The 13,935-nt window shown below is 43.1% G+C and overlaps 1 protein-coding gene across 6 annotated transcripts in view; it reads right to left on the bottom strand.

Annotated features, from left to right (window-relative positions):
- Nucleotides 1-13,935, bottom strand: part of ACACA (acetyl-CoA carboxylase alpha) — a 208,988-nt gene that overhangs the window by 159,374 nt on the left and 35,679 nt on the right. For all 6 annotated transcript variants that reach the window (XM_078611909.1, XM_078611906.1, XM_078611910.1 and 3 more), the window contains 4 exons: nt 10,974-11,080; nt 6,460-6,570; nt 5,711-5,920; nt 4,063-4,233 (listed from right to left, as the gene is read on the bottom strand). In XM_078611909.1, coding sequence (XP_078468035.1) covers nt 4,063-4,233; nt 5,711-5,920; nt 6,460-6,570; nt 10,974-11,080 — 599 coding nt within the window. The remainder of the gene's footprint in view (nt 1-4,062; nt 4,234-5,710; nt 5,921-6,459; nt 6,571-10,973; nt 11,081-13,935) is intronic.

Here is a 13,935-nt window from a genome sequence, read left to right as displayed (position 1 = left end):
AAGACCCACGACCAATTCTGACATCACCCAACACAGATCTAGCCTTTCCCGGGAAGCAAACTCAGGTTGCTGTATTCATAATCCAGTGCACTTACCACTGTGTCACAGAATCAGCTCAGCATAACTGTAGTGGCACAAATTATTCTATGTAGCCAATGAGAGTTAATCACGTGATAACCCACTCATGTGTGTTGATCATGTAATACATTTTGTATCGGCCCTACAAGGACATCAGTACCACTTGTTTACTTGTGTGATGCTGAAAAATATTTGATTTAAGCTGATAAAATATGAGGAAAATAACCCAGATTATGCTTGCTCTAATAAATCATGGAAAAGCTTGAACTGTGAGATCATAATTGTATCAATCTTTCCAATGTACAGGAAATCAGAAATACAATAATATGACTTAGTGTTTCAGTTGAGATACTGACGCAAAAATGTGGAATAAATTCCACCACTAGCTAATAGCAGCCAATAGAGATGAGCACTGCTCCAGGCTCATGAGTTAGAAGGTACATTAACGTGGATTTTAAAGTCTGTCTACTCATCTCTTTTATACAATAACTAGCTTTACTACCCGGCTTCGCCCAGGACTTGGATTCACCACGCCTTTGTCCCCCCAGTGGCGATGTTCACACACCACACCAGTTACTCGTTTGAGGCTGAGTCGACCTAGGGGAGGCCCAGGACCGGTTAAAATAATCGTCACCGGTGGTGGCCGTGAGCGGGAATCGAACTCGGGTCGCCGGGTTTGTAGCGCGGTGCGCTAACCACTACACTACAATGCGTTATGCTTCCACATGCACGGGTCACATGACAGAGTTGACGTCACAGCTCACTTGCCGTGCAACAAATATATGCATTATTGAGCTCCCCCCCCCCCCCCCCAAAAAAAAGAAATGTGTATTTTTATAATTTTTGCATGGTGTACAGTCTGGAAAGTACCCACATGGAAAATTTCAAGTGTGTTGCATGTCGGGAAGTACGCTAAACATTTTGAACAGACACACATATTCACAACTTTGCCTTTTTATATATATATATGGAGATGTAGTTGTTTTACATATCTTTTTGTTTTCTTGACATATTGTAATTTTGAGTAGTAATGGGATGAATCCATCAAAGTGAGACCAGAATCAGATCCAGTTCTTATGCTGTTCACCAGAGAGAAAGCCACTTCTTCATCTTTCACATGGTGTACTGCTGAGATAAGTAACTGATTTTTGGAACAGCAACACATGTTATAATTGATCTCCGGCTTCTTTAGCCATTTAACGGTGCTGCCTGTGAGCTCGTGGATTGCTTTGGTGCTGTTATTTGATGGTCGTGATGGGTAGCAGTTGACCATGTGGCTCTACGCTTTGTTCCACTCCACCATCGCACGTGAAAACATTGTATCTTCCACTCGTGTCAAAGGCCAGCGCATCGACCATGCGATGCCCAAATGCGATTCACCGTGGTCCAGCGTTTACAGCCAAGTGAGAAGCCAGGAAGACGTCGTGATTTTTTATTTTGTTTTATTTTACTTTTATTAATTTAAATTTTTTACCTACGTGACTTTACCGAAAAAACCTAAGAATATGAATCGTTGCAGTCACGAAAGCTTCAAATCTAGAATTAATGCCCTCTACGGGGAGGAATTCCACCTATCTGTTAGAGTTTTTAACAGACAACGAGACAAGAAGTCACAGCTTCTCGAGACGCTGGCCTTCCTCAAGAGATGCCGAGATAACAAGGTAATACCCATCGCTTTCAATACGGGGTGGTATTTCTTGTGATCTCTCATTTACTTGATACAGCTGTCGTAGCTGTGACGGTTCCACCTGAAGACAGAGGCTTGTGTTGCTTCCGAAACGTCGTGATGTTTTATTTTGTTTTATTTTACTTTCATTAATTTAAATTTTTTACCTACGTGACTTTACCGAAAAAAACCTAAGAATATGAAGTCAGGAAGAGGTTCAATGACACCAGCCATTACTACCTTTTGAACTTGATCTTGATTTATTTCAAATGGCAAACGTTGTAAATACTAGACAGGAGAGGAATCCACTGCTGATTGGCTCTCGCGTAGGTGGAGTCATCAGCCCCATAGTTGTTGTGAAATCCTTTGCAATGAAAATAAACCAAGTGTATCGCATGCCAACGAAAAATGGGTGACGGTCAACAATGACAATGCTCAATTCAGTTCTGCTGCTGATGGCTCAAAGCCCATTTTTGTATGTGTACTGAGTGAGCCCCATAGTGTTAGTGCATAGCTTGCCTGTGACATCTGAAGCATGTGTTTCATGGGTTGGACTATGCTGATGTGTCCCAATATGTTGCAAGTTTGCCAACTAGTACAAGTGCTGCTGGAAAAACAATTGTCCAGTGGGCCAATGGGTTGATCGACTAAAAGGTTATACTGTATATTATGTTTACTTAGAGAGGCAGACCCTTGTCTATTATAGTTGGTTGATTCAACAATCGTGTCTATGTATCTTTGCCCCAGGCCACCTCCCATCACACTTCACTTGTGCTGGCTCGTCTTCCACCAGTCAACACAGAATGTCAACCAGTGTAAAATAGGGCACATGCCAACTGTAAGGTTAGCACATAATGTAGGATGAACGACAAGGGATATATTTCATATCACGCCTGGCTTATGGAGGGTGAATGTGTTTCAGATACAATTTCTGTTTTATTTACAAGGTTTATTTTATTTTAATTGGGGACTATTTATAACGCCTCTTTTAATCCAAGCAAAGATTACTGGGTGAAGTTTATATTGGTAACAGTTTTGTCAGCATTGACGAGGGCACCCAGAGGTCAGTGGCCCAGGAGGGAGGCCGATAAAGCCAGGTGGCAAAATACTTTTGATAGCAGGTCTTGGAGGATCATGTGTTGAGTTCACAACTGTAGAATCTAACCGAATAAAGGAAAAGTACTTTGAACTTCTTTTGCACCGTACATAGCCAACCATGCTAATCGTACATGACAGCATCGATGGCAATGGCTGTGTTAACATTTGGTATAAAACAGTAAGGTGTGGCGACAGTTTAGGAAAGCCTTCATCCGGCAGTGGATAGATGATCGATGCTGATTTATTAAATGGAGCTCAGAGTGTGGTGAGGAGATGCTATGGTGTAATGCAACGATGGCCGGTTCGATCAGATCTCCCGTCGCGGCAATTGACATAATGGGGCAAGTTTCTATAAAATCCCCGGTGCCTTTATCCACGGAGCAGCGCACCACAGCTAGTCAATTGGCAAGTCACATGAGGTGGGGTAAAGTGTGGGTCCAACCACCTTCGCAAAGACGTCAGGCCAGTGTGGAAGAATAAACCAAATGTCCTCTAAAGGTGCTCGCCAGAGCTCCCCATAGCGGAGGCCATTCTGCCGGCAGTGGCATGTGCAAGCAATCGGAAGCCTGCACCTTTTACTGTTACCTTTTAGTGTGTGCCATACAAGTGTAATGGGTTCCGGAGACACTTGTAGAGGTAACTTCTTTATTACAATCCAACACTCGAACAGTCCTGATACTCTGTTACAGCCTAGGTACACAGCCTAGGTACACAGCCTAGATACACTACTCTGGCTACGCTCTGGAACTCGCCCTCACAAGGACGTAGAGCCGGGAGTTCCAGAGTCCCACCACTGGCCCTCACAGCGTCCCAGGGTCCTGAGATGGCTGGTCTTGGGTCTTGGGTCTTGAGCTACAACTGACCCTGATCGGCCAGGGAGCTGCCCTTTTATGCCTCGTCCCCAACGAGGGGTGGGGTTGTGTGCGCCCCAAGATATCCCACAGAGCACACACAGCCCCCCCCGTTGGTGGCGCCAAGGGGCTTAACTGGCTGAGAGGCCTGGGATCCCACCACCTGGCGCCAAGGGGCTTAAGCGTCTGGGTTGCCTAGGGTCCCAGAGCCCCCAGCAGCCCCTCCCCTCTTATGTCACTACACAAGGTTCGGGGAGCGTAAGGGAGGTGTTCGCGAGCACGTGACAAAATCAGAATATTTATTTATACTGGAGGAATCCAATGATCTATAAAGCGTTTATCCCACAGATGTCAAGTGACGAATCTCACCTGCAGTTGAGCGGCCGGCAGGTTGACGTCGGCTACCATCTCGGTGCACGGGTGTTCCACCTGGAGGCGAGGGTTGAGCTCCAGGAAGTGGAAGCTGCCGTCCTGGCTGTAGAGGTACTCCACCGTGCCAGCACTCACGTAGCCCACCATCTTAGCCAGCCGCACCGCGCACTGCTCGTCGATCACGCACACACACACAAACAAACACGCAACGGGAGGGATGGATGAGAGGCAGGTAACAATTCATCGATTTAATGCCTTTTATTATGTTTATTTTTATTATTTTATTATTTCCCTTCTACGTGACTTTACCGAAATAACCAAGAAGATGCCTTACCACCATTTAGGTCTTGAATCAACTCAAGAACCGTTTATTTTTTTGTTGCCTTGTTTGAACTTTCTGTCTTATCTATACTGTCTAAATCTTCACTGCCTGCATTGTCGGCTTTGTACTGTCTCGTCTGTATTGTATGTCGTGCCGAACTCATAATGTTTGTCTCATCTGTACTATCTATCTTGCCCTCTACTGTCTGCTTTGTGCCGTCTTGTCTGTTTTGTCTTCTCATCTGTACTGTTTGTTCCACATGTACGATCCGCTGTGCTGTCTTTCTTGTCTGTACTGTCTCATTATTAGTATCTGTACTGTCTGCAGTGTATTGTCTGTGTCACTGTATTGTCTGTTCTTGGAAACGCAGCATTAGACACTGTTGATCTATAAGCATCTGCATAGTAACTTTAACACGTAGGCTTTCGCGACCAAGATCATCCATAATACAGGTGTAGAGGAGTAGAGGAGAGTGGTGGCGTCGTGTGCGCTGTCCGGTGCGATGACATCACGGGACGTGGGGTCGCGCGCGCTGGGCAGTGCACGTGACGTCACGTCTCCTAGGGTACTTAAGGGATACCCCGTGACGTAAGCGGGGTCACTGTGGGAACGGGTAGAGTAGGCAGGGTGAAGAGGGAACCAGGGGTAGAGAGAGGGATCGAGTGGCGAGTCTGGGGAGAAGCCGGTGGTAGCCGTAGAGGTGCTTCTCTCTCCGGTCGGTAGAGTCGGCAGAGTCCACGATCCGACACGAGAGAGAGAGACTGGAGCTAGCCGGCAGGGACCCGGACTCAGAGTAGGACCCCTAGCCCCTGGGAGTTGTGTACCCTGCTGTGTAGTATTGATAAGCTTTAATAAACCCTGGCGAAAACCCCTAACTTACCTCCGTCTCCGAGTACGTGTGTCAGGAACTGCTCAACACAGGTAATAACAACTAATTACTGGCCAAACGTCGTACTCGGATTGTATATGTTGTGGATTTGCTCTCTAACACACCGGTGTCCTGTACTCGTTCTGTTTACGTGACAAACCTTACTCATTGGCTGTGTCGGGTGGTGGCGGGTTTAATGACACATTTATATTTATGCAATCTAACACAAAAAAACAATATTATGGATGCATAGTAACTACTGTAGGCTATAGATCAGGGGTCGACAGCTTCGGTGTTTGAGGGCTGCATGTCTTCTGTTCTTCATGCCAACTAAGTACTTGATCGCTTCACTTTACACCTTCATTAGACCTTTTCAAAACCTGCATGGATTGTGTCCTTCCGAATGACCAGACATGTGCAGCCCCCTCTGCAATAGATCCCACGCACGAGCTGACCTGCTCCATCTGCTGGAAGACGTTGGCATGGGCGATGCTGGCGGGCGCCTCCTCGATGATCTTCTGGTGGCGCCGCTGGATGGAGCAGTCGCGGCCGAAGAGCGAAATGGCATTACCGTAGGCGTCCGCCAGGATCTGCACCTCGAGATGACGTGCGTGGTTTGCCAGCTGCATCACAAACACGGGCGAGCCCGGCACCTCCGCCTGCACCTGCACGCAGCAGTAGCAGGGACAAACAATTGTACTCCTGTCTCCTAGCAATTTTCCATCTGAGTACAATTACTATGTCCTGGGCAACTGGCAATCCAAGACTACAATGCCCTGGTATTCTCTGCTAAATCTTCCAACAAAATACCACTGGTATATCCTGGCCGCGTCGCAGCCCAAGCTTATGACACCTGGTCTACCTTGGTTGTCTCTCAATCAGGTAGTAGTGCCATTGCCTGGATGCCTCGTAGTATGACCCTATAGTAGCTGGTCCTGCATGTACAGTCTTCCATCAAAGACTGGGAGCAATTCAGGTTTATTTAAAGTAGAAAAAGCAGGTAACACCACCCATAGTGAAGAACGGGCAAAGTGAAGGGGTCCTAGAAGTACTTCTGTGATGTGATATTGCAGGGGTCATTCTCTATCATGGGGGCGATGTTTCTGCAAGAGTTCCACAAGGAAAATAATTCGTCTCATCGCATGACGCAATGCAATAAGCATAACAAACATATACATATGATGAAGTGACACTATGACCTTACTTGTCTGAAAAGGTTCGCAAACTCTTCCGCATTGGTCGATTTCCTGATGCCCTTTCCTCCGCCTCCTTCAGATGCCTTGATCATCACGGGGAAACCGATCGTTTGTGCCGCCTGAAGACATGCATGACAAACAGGAGGAGTGGGTGTGACAGTGATATGTTGAACAACAGAACAATACATATGATAACGCCTGTTTTGTTGCCATAAAAAAGGGGAAAACCTAGTCTTATATTTTGACACTGGTAAAGGAGATCACATGATGTAGCTGCTCACCCCGAGCTCTCATTGTCCTGATAGTGGCCTTGTCTTTGTGCTATTCGACATTTGCCGTCCTCTGGTCTAACACTGTTTGAGACTAGGGTTTAAAGAAAGCTGTCTCTGGTGTGGACCAATCAGTTTAAAAGACAATGCATATACTGTCACAGCATGTTTTTGATTTGTATTTTCACCACAAGTATCTGTGGTTAATGCAGACATGATTCCTTGCAAAAGGTTTCAGTTTGGTGTTTTAACATCTTAACACCTGTTTTGTTATTATTAACACCTGTTTTGTTGCCAGAAAAAAGGGGAAAACATATTCTTAAACAGGACAGTAATAAAACATTTTACAACAATAATACATCGAAGTGAAATGGTGGTGCTGTGTAGAAATAATTATTTAAATGTATAAAGTGCCATTAAATAATCGTTCTCAGGGTGCTATGCATGCAAAGGTGGAAATAGTTAACATCAACTAAGGAAGGAAGAAGTGAGAAAGACGTTTGAAAATAACTAAAGAGAGAAAGCCATTTTAAACAGATACGTTTTTGGTCCAGATTTGAAGACCTACAGTGTCTCGGAAGTCATGACCTCGAAGGGCAAGGAGTTCCAGAGTTGAGGTGCCAAAATTGCCAAGGCACAGTCACCCCAAGTGTGAAGCTTAGACTGTGGGACAGTGAGCGATGCACAATCTGAGGATCTTAACGATCTTGATGGAATATATGGCTGAAGGGGATAATGAATGTAGGGGAGGCGCAAGTCAATTTAAGACCCTGAATACCAGCGAGAGAATCTTAAAATCAACACGGGTACAGACAGGGAGCCATTGAAGGAACAGGTGTGTTGTGTACCAGTTAGCACCCTGTCAGCTGCATTTTGAACATACTGCTTCCTAAATTTTGATTTAAAGCTCTCGTGACTGCAGGGATTCATATTCTTGGTTCTTTTGGTAAAGTCACGCAGAAGGGAAATAATAAAATAATAAAAATATAAAACGATAAAAATTCTCACGACGTTTCGAGCGAGAACATTTTCTTGCTGTGGATTTCACACCTGACGATGATTGCTTGTGTTCCAGTCGAAACGTCGTGAAATTTTCTATTGTTTTATATTTGTATTATTTCCCTTCTATGTGACTTTACCGAAAGAACCAATAATATACTGCTTCCTATTTATGAGCTTGCTTGGGGTTCCAAAAAGCAGGGCACTACAGTAGTCAATGTGGGAGAAAACTAATTCGTGGATCAGTCTTTCAGTGTCTGCAGTGTTAAGGATGTGACGGAGCCGGGATATGTTTCTCAGGTGAAAAATAGAGGTTTTCACGGTGACAGCATATAGGACATAGTGCAGAACATAAAATAAATGAGTGTCATTTGATATGTCCTGTTGTCAGCTCAATGCTGGATGACGGCCTCCCCATACTATGCAGGTCACGGGAATTATTTGGTCATTCTTTACCACACTCTACAATGGGAGTTGGTGAAACCAGGGAGCATATTTGTAGGAGCATGTGAGTATAGTACAACAATGGATGTTCTTGCACTACCCTCTACTGTCCACAACATAGCCTCACAGTGTGTAATATGTCGATTGCCATTCCAAGCACTAACCAGGATTTATCCTACTTTACTTATAAGATCTGATGAAATCGGGTGCATTCTGGGTGATTTGGTTGTAGGCCCAATATACTTATGCTGTCAAATTTAAAAGCCTTCATGTAATATTTTATGGAGTGCTAGAGCAGTGCTTTCTACACACTCCTCACCTGCCAACCTGTGTTTGATTCCAGACCACAGCGAACATCAGTGGCAAGAGATATCTGAACTCGTCCTGAGTCTACTACCTCTTCACAAACCCGCACTGACCAGCTTGGTAAAGTATGGTAAAAAAAACAATAATTACATATTCTTGGTTCTTTCGGTAAAGTCACGTAGAAGGAAAATACAGAGAGACTTTACCGAAAGAACCAAGAAGATGAATCCCTGCAGTCACGAAAGCTTTAAATCGAAAAATAATTACATACACAGCATAGGGAGGCTTTCGTCTAGCAGTGGATTGACAAAGGGATTTTTGTAAATGATTCTATTTTAATAACACATCCACATTCGTAATTTGAAAAGACCAGACATTTTGAACGCAAGCCAGAGGCACTAGGTTATCCATGCTGATGAGTGTATATGTGGTGTGTGTAAGCGTTCCATTCGCCCTCTGCAACGCACACCCACTACTTCACACAAGTTATGTAAGTGAGCACATGCCTTCCCACTTGTGACTATAACTCCAACACTGTCTGACTGATCTGCAAACCCTGATCTTCTATTGTTTGTGTTTAATAGTTTACTCACCATGTGAAATTTTTCACAGAGCGCTGCAATTGATTATGTATGTATATATCATATATTAACACACATATATACATGTGGATAGATATGTGTAGTGCTATATACATCCAGTCAGAAATACAGAGGTGTGCTCACAAAAAGCAAAAAGGCACGACTCCCACCATGCCTTGCATGAATGTCATGTGACTACCAAATTGCATGTACAATGCGTGGCTGTATTCTTACTCTTAGGTTTTTTTCGGTAAAGTCACGTAGGTAAAAAATAAAACAAATTATCAAGTACAGCAAGCGTGCTGTGACGGTTCCACCTGAAGACGGAAGCTTGTGTTGCCTCCGAAACGTCGTGATTTTTATTTTACTTTTATTGATTTTAATTATTTTTTTTATTTTTACCTACGTGACTTTACCGAAAAAACCTAAGAGTATGAATCCTTGCAGTCACGAAAGCTCAAATCTAGAATTAGCTGTATTCTTGTTTAGACCACAAACTCAAAAGGAATAGAAAATGTGGCCATGCCATCTGGTAGAAGTGAAACAAGGAGACAGCTGTAGACTGGTAACATCTGTAGACTGGTAACATCTGTTGACAGCTGTATCTTTGCATTTTTATTATTCGCAAACACACCTTTGCCCGTTGTTCTTTCCGATTCTTTCCAGCCTGCACGCATTTTTCAATTGTGATGTGTTTTCTCAGAATTTACAGAAAGATTTGGATTTGAATTAAGCATTAAATCCAATACAAATTGCAGCTAAATAGGCCATATATAGATGACATTAATACAAACACATAAAACATTACCGCATGGCATTCTGGGCATTGAAAAAAATACAGTTATCTAAGTACAAGGTCGTCTTACCCCAGCAAGCATACAAAAGCAGGACCATTATTTACATTCAGTTTGTTCCCCAATTGCCTATGATCAATTTCTCTCTGAATGTGCCCAATCCCATCAGATCTCTTAAGTGCAGTCACTGGTGACCAGGCCGAGCACATTAACTCAATTTGAACTCTCATTGGTGCTGGCTGAGTAATTTGACGCAGTATTAGCCCCCTGAGCCACTCAGTCACCTCCATGTGTGTGTATCTTTTTAAAGACGTTACATGGCATCACCTCTGATCGAATCCCTCGGATTAACAGAACAAATATGAATTTCGATGTAAAGCTTTCGTGACTGCAGGGATTCATCTTCTTGGTTATTTCGGTAAAGGCACGTAGAATGTAAATAATAAAATAATAAAATAAAACATTATAAAATAATTCTCACGACGTTTCGGCCACAACGCAAGCAGCCGTCCTCAGGTGAAGACCAGGTCTGTCGGGGAGATAGCGTCTGAATGAAACAGCACCATGCTTGGAGCGTATATTTAAGCTGGGTTGGAAGGGGGGGAAGGGCGCCTTGATATGCAAATTCTTTTGTCAAGGCGCCCTTCCCCCCCTTCCAACCCAGCTTAAATATACGCTCCAAGCATGGTGCTGTTTCATTCAGACGCTGTCTCCCCCCGACAGACCTGGTCTTCACCTGAGGACTGCTGCTTGCATTGTGGCCTAAACGTCGTGAGAATTATTTTATAATGTTTTATTTTATTATTTTATTATTTCCATTCTACGTGACTTTACCGAAAGAACCAAGAAGAAGAACAAACATGCATAAAACAGGTGCTGTGGCTACTGCAGCGCTACATTGTAAGCAAAGGGCAGTGCAGCAAAATCCCTTGTTGTATTGTACGAGGCTCCCATGTTTATGGGCCCAGCTGTCACACACCCCACTCTGACCAGTGTGGGGAAACATGCTGAAATAGCCCCCACGATGGGTTTATGTGCACACGTTCCCAATTAGGCGACTGTGGACCATTTTAAATGTTCACAATGTGCAGATGGCTGGAGAAAGGGGCAAGAGGTGGCAATCGAGCACCTTGAGTCCCTCCTCTGCATCGTTGACGCAGCCGCGCTCGTAGATTTCGGGCGGAACGTTGACGACCTTGTCTTTCCTGTCCGCTTCGTTCCACTCAACGACAAGCCCTGCACGCGCACAATGACGAAGCCCCTTAATACAATTACAATACGATGTGGATTTACAGTCAGCTTTCGCTTATCCAGGGTAATTGTGGAAGCCTTGACTCATATAGCATAAAAACCATGGATAATGCAAAACACATGTAACATATTCTTTGGTTCTTTTCGGTTAAGTCACGTCTAAAAATAAAATAATAAATTAAAATAACATATTACGACGTTTCGATTGCAACACAAGCAATCATCATCAGGTATAAAAGAAATAGCAACAAAAATCTAACTAGAAAACTATAGACAGACATACAAGCAGACAGACATCACAACGGCACACAGAGAGAGGACACAAATCGGCACAAAGAGAGGGGTCGTTTCTGTGACGGTCCCTTAAATATAGAGAGGGGGGGCGGGGAAGGAGAGAGGGAGGGGGCAGAGAGAACTAGCATATCAATGAGTGTACGGCAACGTACTGCTGTTGCAAGTAAGATGACAATGTGGAACGGGCACGCAAAATTGAAAACGGGCACGCAAAATTGAAAATTAGGAGACAGGCACACGAAAATTAAATAACCTAGCAAAATATCGAAATGTGATGTAATACAACACAGAGAGTCGGTTAACACACAATTAACGCATAGCCTGGTTGATTACGTGTTTCAAAATTTGCTAAGTTAGAATTTTAAGTGTGAAAATTCCAAAGAGAGGACACAGGCAGAGAGAACAAATAGCCAGAAAGAAAAAGGATAAGCTTAAAACTTCCCCGTAGAAGTGGTTCAATCTTAATTTAGGAGCTTTCGTGACTGCAGGAATTATTCTTTGGTTCTTTTCGGTTAAGTCACGTCTAAAAATAAAATAATAAATTAAAATAACATATTACGACGTTTCGATTGCAACACAAGCAATCATCATCAGGTATAAAATGATTGCTTGTGTTGCAATCGAAACGTCGTAATATGTTATTTTAATTTATTATTTTATTTTTAGACGTGACTTAACCGAAAAGAACCAAAGAATAATTCCTGCAGTCACGAAAGCTCCTAAATTAAGATTGAACCACTTCTACGGGGAAGTTTTAAGCTTATCCTTTTTCTTTCTGGCTATTTGTTCTCTCTGCCTGTGTCCTCTCTTTGGAATTTTCACACTTAAAATTCTAACTTAGCAAATTTTGAAACACGTAATCAACCAGGCTATGCGTTAATTGTGTGTTAACCGACTCTCTGTGTTGTATTACATCACATTTCGATATTTTGCTAGGTTATTTAATTTTCGTGTGCCTGTCTCCTAATTTTCAATTTTGCGTGCCCGTTTTCAATTTTGCGTGCCCGTTCCACATTGTCATCTTACTTGCAACAGCAGTACGTTGCCGTACACTCATTGATATGCTAGTTCTCTCTGCCCCCTCCCTCTCTCCTTCCCCGCCCCCCCTCTCTATATTTAAGGGACCGTCACAGAAACGACCCCTCTCTTTGTGCCTATTTGTGTCCTCTCTCTGTGTGCCGTTGTGATGTCTGTCTGCTTGTATGTCTGTCTATAGTTTTCTAGTTAGATTTTTGTTGCTATTTCTTTTATACCTGATGATGATTGCTTGTGTTGCAATCGAAACGTCGTAATATGTTATTTTAATTTATTATTTTATTTTTAGACGTGACTTAACCGAAAAGAACCAAAGAATAATTCCTGCAGTCACGAAAGCTCCTAAATTAACATGTAACATAGGCTACAAAGTCGTATTTACTGCTTACCCAAGTAGAATGGGCGGGAAGACGTAACATTTGTCAACCTATTATTATTCTTAGGTTTTTTCGGTAAAGTCACGTAGGTAAAACATTACAATTAATAAAAGTAAAATAAAATAAAAATCACAACGTTTCGGAGGCAACACAAGCTTCCGTCTTCAGGTGGAACCGTCACAGCCACGACAGCTGTATCAAGTAAATGAGAGATTGCAAGAGCTACCACTCCGTATATATAATGGTTTAAGCTTCAAATCTAGAACAACCTATTATTGTTTGTTAAGGCAAAAAATCACGAAGTCACGAGTGAGGAGCAGCTTATAATATAACTAGCAAGTGTGTAAAAGGCGTAAATTATCGTGGAAAATTTTATTTTTATCTATCTTTGTGGCTAGCACAGTTAATCCACAACCTGGGCACCCTGTCAATGGATAATTAAGAGTTTACTGTATATCTTTATATGTAAAAGGGAAAATTTGTGATTACGTGTGTCTGTTCAAAATGTTTAGCATACTTCCCGACATACAACCAACTTGAAATTTCCCATGTGGGTACTTTCCAGACTGTATACCATGCAAAAATTATAAAAATACACTTTTGTATTTTTTTTTGGGGGGGGGGGCGCAATAATACATATATTTTGCACGGCAGGTGAGCGGTGACGTCACATCTGTGATGTCACCCGCATGTGGCAGCGTCACGCAGTGTGCCTGCTGACGTCACGCACCCCCCCACCCTCCGCGTAGGCCGTGTATTAATCCAAGACAAGAATCCAAATCTCGGGCGAAGCCGAGTAGTAAAGCTTAGTTGCATATAAATGTAACTGCATCACAAAGTCCTGTAAATTAAGTGTAAATATTTACTTTATAGAGAGAGGCACTTGAATGAATGAGCAAGTGTGTGAGTGGCTGAGTGAGTAAGTGAGTGAGTGGGATAAGTGACTAAACGGGTGAGTAAACAAGTTGGTGAGTTGATTGGGTCAGTGAGTAAACTATCTCTCTCTCAAATGTAGCATTCTCAGGAAGAACGTAATCAACCAGGTAGGGTGTTGACTGTTATGTTATCCGACTCTCTGTTGTATTACATTACATTTCTAAGTATACTAGATTTGTGTTTCTATTTCATTTATAC

This window comes from Lampetra planeri, chromosome 37 (assembly GCF_965212315.1).
Source record: "Lampetra planeri chromosome 37, kcLamPlan1.2.h2, whole genome shotgun sequence".
In the NCBI taxonomy this organism is placed as follows: Eukaryota; Metazoa; Chordata; class Hyperoartia; order Petromyzontiformes; family Petromyzontidae; genus Lampetra; species Lampetra planeri.
The sequence above is the reverse complement of the archived record's forward strand: the minus strand, read 5'-3'. Positions and strand labels throughout refer to the sequence as shown.